Source organism: Eucalyptus grandis, chromosome 9 (genome assembly GCF_016545825.1).
Source record: "Eucalyptus grandis isolate ANBG69807.140 chromosome 9, ASM1654582v1, whole genome shotgun sequence".
NCBI lineage: Eukaryota > Viridiplantae > Streptophyta > Magnoliopsida > Myrtales > Myrtaceae > Eucalyptus > Eucalyptus grandis.
Window position 1 is genome coordinate 18,005,710 of NC_052620.1, and position 5,585 is coordinate 18,011,294.

The following is a 5,585-nucleotide window of genomic DNA, read 5'->3' on the forward strand; positions in this document are numbered from 1 at the left end:
ACTACTACTACTACTATTATTAATTTTTGTCAAAATATGTGTAAAGATCCTTACATTTTTTTCACCTTTATGTACCTATTATAAGTTTTTGATTTATTTTAACTCATTAGGAGGTAAAAGAATAATTTGGCTAATAATATAAAGAGAAATAACAATTTTCATTATTCGAAAATCACATATTAGGCTCGCACAAATGGAATTATAGATGGAGAGGCAAACATGTACTATCTTGAAAGTAATGAGAGGGATTTTGCATGATCTCCCATCCTTTTTAATATATATAGAAGTTTGCCATGAAGAATTGAGAAGAGGTTGATGCATACAATTCGAGCTCGTCATCGATATACAAGCAGTGTTTCCACTTAGGGCCTCAATAGTGATTCCGATTTCATAGACTGAAACAAGACACTGTCCCAATGGTAAGGAGGTAATTTTCTAGCGCGTGGCCTTGAGGTTAGCCATATAGAATCATCATGTAAATGAAGGACAAAATTGAACAGTTATCTTTCCGCGATCGCACCGGAGAAAAACTTTATTTTATTTGGGTTCGTGTCTCGTGAATTTGGTGTGTTGCAATACCAAAAGGGGGCAGCGAGGCTCACTCGCTTGTACCTCAAATTGCAAGATCATCATCTTCTTCATTTCTACGTAAAACCTCCAAATCCGTCACATGAGAAGTCCCCTATCTTTTGCCGGTGCCCGATGCTTTGTCCTCACTCCCCCTTCTAGCTTTCTTCTTCTGCTCCACCCTGCCACCAACCAAAACACTTAGCAACGCCATCTTCACATGATAGACACATCCATTGATTTTTTAGGCCCAAAATATATATAAATATATATATACACACACCAAGAAAATGAGGAAATCTATATTTTTACAAAGGCTCGATTGAACAGAATCGTACGAGAATTTGTACTTTTTAATGGGACCGTAAATTCTCGGATTCTTGAAATGTAATTGATTTTGACATGTGCAGCTGTGAGAAAATAAACGGTTAATTTCGGAGAAGAAATGCTGAACTCACGGAGTTTATCTTCGTCGGTCATCAACATGTCATCGGCTCGATCCGATTTGACGCCGCACTTTCCTGCTTGATGCTCACTCCTACATGTCGCGGCCTTCTTCTTCTTCGTCCCCGTCCCCGTCCCCGTCCCTGACCTCCTCATCTGCTTACTCGGCACGCGAGCGAATAGCCATGTGGCGTTCATCTGCTTGTTGAGCATCCGCGTCGCGTAGTAGGGGATCCTATTCTTGGCCGGAGTGCCGGGACGCTCGCCGCCCATCCGGACTTGGATGAACATCAGGCAGTCCATCAAGCTCTCCCTCCCCAACCCCCTCATGTCGTACGCCTGCGACCGCCTCCACAGGCTCTTCCCGTGCGGCCTCGCCGCCGCGCCGGACAAGCACAGCGCCCTCGTGGCGTCGCTGATCGCCTTCTCCGGGTCCCTCATCAGCAAGTGGCACTGCGCCCTATTGCTGTGGATCACGATCCTCTGCTTCCTCATCTTCAGCAAGCACAAGTCCAATGCCCTGGTGTAGGCCACTGCAGCTTTCTTGATCTCCCCGCACCAGAAGCTCTCGTTCCCTTCCCTCTTCAGCGCCCCCACCATGGCCTTCCTCTCTCCAATCTCCTCCTCCGGCATCAGCCTCTCCCTCCTCCTCCTCGCCACCTTCAGGTCCCACGTCTCCTCCAGTGCCCTCTGCGACCTCTCGCTCTCCAGCTTCGAATCCCCGTACTTGAACTTGTGGTAATCTTGCAGCACCGCCCGCGTGATCCTCTCTCCGACCCTCTTTCCTTCTCCCCGGCTGCCGCCATCCAGCTCGACCAAGTCGGCAAGAACCGCCGCCGACATGTCCAGGACGCGGTGCCTCGTGTCCGGGTCTCGAAGGAGCAGCAGGAGGCCGTCGATGGCCGTGTACTGGCAATCGTCCGACGACCTGGAGAGATTGCAGAGGCACTCGATGACCTGTCTTGAACTCGCGATGCTCGACCTTCCGATTTTGGACTGACATAGTGTCCGGATGAGCCCTATCGCACCGGGCGACGAGGAGTGTCGATTGGCCAACCCGCCCCACATCCCGCACAGTCTTCTCAGAAACTCTCTCTTGCACATCACGTCGAGACCTTTGCTTTTGCTTGCGAAGCAATTGAGTAGGTACAGAGACCAGCACTGAAGCTGGCTCGCCCACTCCTCCGCCCTCGTGTCCTCGGTTTCCTTCCCTCCGATCCCCCTCGTCACCAGGTCGACGTGGTACCTCTCTCTGCCGCCGCGGCTCACGCTGATGAACTCGTCGTAGACCACCTCCAGGCAATTGCACGCAATCTCCATGGCGAGCCCCACGATTTCTCTCTCGAACTCGAACAGGGCTTCGAACGCCTCGTCGTGGCTGGCTAAGTGGCCGAGCGCCCGGACGGCAACTCTCTGCTCGACCCAACTCATCTTCCCTCTCATGAGCTCCATGAGGCCCGGGACGACTCCAGACTTCACGGCCTTCTCCGCGAGCCGAGCCTTGTTCATGACGTACGAACCGACCACGTGAGCGGCATAATAGGGGACGTACACGTTCTGATCTCTACGGAGCCACTCCTTGTCGTGGACGCCTCGGAGGATCAATCTGGCCAAGCAGTCGAACAGGCCGAGGGACGGGAACTCCTGGTTGTCGGGCTGAGCCATCGCCACGTTCCAGAGGCCACTGAGGACGAGGACGGTTTGAGGGTCGTCATCGAGGGGGATTTGTTTGAAGCAAGCGGCGATCCTGGCTCGCCGGAGAGATGGGTCAGGCTCGTTCATGACGCAGAAGAAGCAGGACCGGTTCTTGCATGGCGGGTCGTTGCCGTGGTCATCATCCGTGACTGGTTTGGAGGTCTTGTTGAGTGCGGCGGCGCCGGCTCGGTGGTCCGCCTCCATACACACGGAGCTTCAAAGGCGGTGTGGACCGAAAACTTATGGCATATATAGGTGAAGTGGAAACCTGCTGAATCTGAACAGAAGAAGCAATGATATGACGATCCTCTTTAGTGAGTACCCACAAAAAAGTAACGTTTAGGCGAGCACTTTCTTCTACTGACGGGTCACCAAATTAGCCAAAAAAAGATCGGGTGATCCAATTGTCGTCCTTGTAGCCAATACAAGTGGCATAAGGCACCATGGTTTATGTGCTTTTTGAAAATGTGCAATCACTTATTTTTTTTTCTTTTTCTTTTTTTATTTGCCTATTGGGCCTCGGATTATATGCTCTCTTTTTTTCCGGAATTGGTCCTTGCCTTAGAAATTGTAAATGAAAATGCTGATGTGAAAGTTAGATTACCGACAAAGATGAATGTTACACACCATGTGGCTTTTGGAAAAATTCTAAAAAAGAAAATGAAACTAGATGTATGTTCATGAAAAATTCAAAAAGGAGAGGAAATTTTGAAAAAGAAGGAACAGTAAAAGAGAAGGACAACGGACAGACGGAGCATGGCGATGCCCAGTGGTAGGGAGACCGAACGGGTCGCTAGGACTGGAATGGTGCGAGCGACCTTACAACCACCACAACTCTCTCTCTCTCTCTCTCTCTCTCTCTCTCTCTCTCTCTCTACATATACTTATATATGTATGTATGTATGTATGCATGCGCATGGTGTGCACGTTGTGTGCTTGGAATAGAGGAGGAGCGGCTCTTACAGATGCCTAAGCGGCGCCGCCCTTACTACCTCTCTCTCTCTCTCTCTCTCTCTCTGTGCCCTCCCGGTTTGAGGTACTTTAATTTTTTTTAAATTTAATCTAATCAGCAAAAGAAATCAATATCATCACTAGTTTGTCTGGTTAATATTGACGCGATAATAATGTCGTAAAATAAAATATCGATATTCCTTTCTGAATCTTTACGTACTAACATGTAATTTATTATTTTGATGTTGGAGATTGATGGAAGACTCCACTATGTACCAATCATTCCAAATTATCAAACATAACTAAATCGCTTGCACGATGTATTTCACCACAAATAATGGAGAAAGACTAGACTTTGTGAACTTCTTGATTAACTATGTGGAGGTGTGTTTTGAAGAATCTGATCGAAGAATACAATAAATTCAAACTTGAACCTGAGCTAATCATGAACTGCCTAACAAAGAAAACCATTTAATATCATCTTGTCACATTGAGCACTAAATAAATTAGCCTTCCACGTCAGCCCTAGAAAAGCTTCAAAGTACAGCTTATAACTTGAGCAACCAAAAACAGATGGTGGCATAGCCTTCAACCAAAAGGGAAGACTGCTCAATGTCATGATGCCACCACACTCTCCCCTTCACTCCTACCTCCTTCCCTTTAATCCCTTCAAGGTCAAGGCACAACAAGATGTGGTCCCTCAAAATCAACCCAAATATTGGCCCTTCTTGTTCAAAGTAACCCATTAAATTAATCACTCTATGGGATTTTAAATATGCTATGGAGTCATCAAAAGTACCACTGTACTAATTGTTAAATTTGCGTGATTGTACAGCAGATACGTTAAAAATATTCTTCTTCTAAATATATTCTTCTTCTAGAAAGCGGTCCAATTGATGGGATCGTCTTAAAAATATTCTTCTGCTATTAGATTTTTTGAACCTTTGTCAATTATTCTAAATTTTAAACTGTTTAATGAATATGGATTTTAATACTTAAATATCCCAACATTCTCTTCTCACGTATATGTTCTCCTGGCCTAAGAAGAAAAGACCAATGCCAATTATTCCGAAAACATAACTTTTTAGATAGACAAAAGTGTTCGCCGATTAAGATGTACTTGAGGCGAATTATTTTCGTTTGGAGCCCATAATAAAGAATCTTCAGAATAAAAGCCTAGAAAGAGATTCATCTTGAGAGTGAAAAAGTGATTAAAAGTCCCCCCGTTAGGGCCAATAATATACAGCTTTTGGGCTGGTCTCAAGACAATGCGGCTACACGAGAAAAGCTTGATTTTGATAATCTATTTAAGTGGGATGGGAACTGGTTTAATAATTGGCGCAGTTGCCTCGAGAGAAAAAGTCGGATCCAATTTGAAAGTCTTTGTACGAGGGTTATGATTGAAAGGTGAGTCAAGAGCAAATAGTTTGCACATAAACATCTGTCCATCACAGGATTCAAGATGCATGATGTTCTAAGCCTTTAGCTTGTTCTCGGCGTGCGAAGCTGATAGCTTTTCGACCACGTGAATCTTGGATTTGCATTGGCTTTTTTTCCTATTTCTTTTGCTTTAAGGGTTAAAAAAAAAAAGCACTTTACAATTACAAGATCCTTCTAGGGCTATTCAAACGAGAAGCGATCACGATCTTTTTTTCTAACTTGTTTGTTCAGTTGCCCCGCTTCGCGAAATCCGTGGCGGACCCAATGATAATCTTGATGGAACAATATGTTGAAAAAATTGAGTACGCTCGATTTAAGCCTTGGTCTTGTGGCTAAGTCGGCTGCTCTGCGATAAAAGATCTTGATTTGTCGTGAAAGCGTTCATCAATGGCAATTCATTTTCATTTTATGATGGTATTGACCTTCTTTTAATCAATTAAACCACGTAAAAGTGAACAGAAAAATTAAAGAAAGTGGCTGTGTCGTCA

General features: G+C 45.4%; 1 protein-coding gene across 1 annotated transcript; it reads right to left on the reverse strand.

Moving 5' to 3' along the window:
• Positions 1-225: 225 nt before the first annotated feature.
• LOC104418468 lies at positions 226-3,202 on the reverse strand. The gene is made up of 2 exons (XM_010029832.3): positions 1,026-3,202; positions 226-749 (listed from the first exon to the last, which is right to left on the reverse strand). The coding sequence occupies exons 1-2, from the start codon at positions 2,908-2,910 to the stop codon at positions 667-669; spliced, it is 1,968 nt and encodes a 655-aa protein (XP_010028134.1). The 5' UTR covers positions 2,911-3,202; the 3' UTR covers positions 226-666.
• Between the last annotated feature and the right edge of the window lie 2,383 nt (positions 3,203-5,585).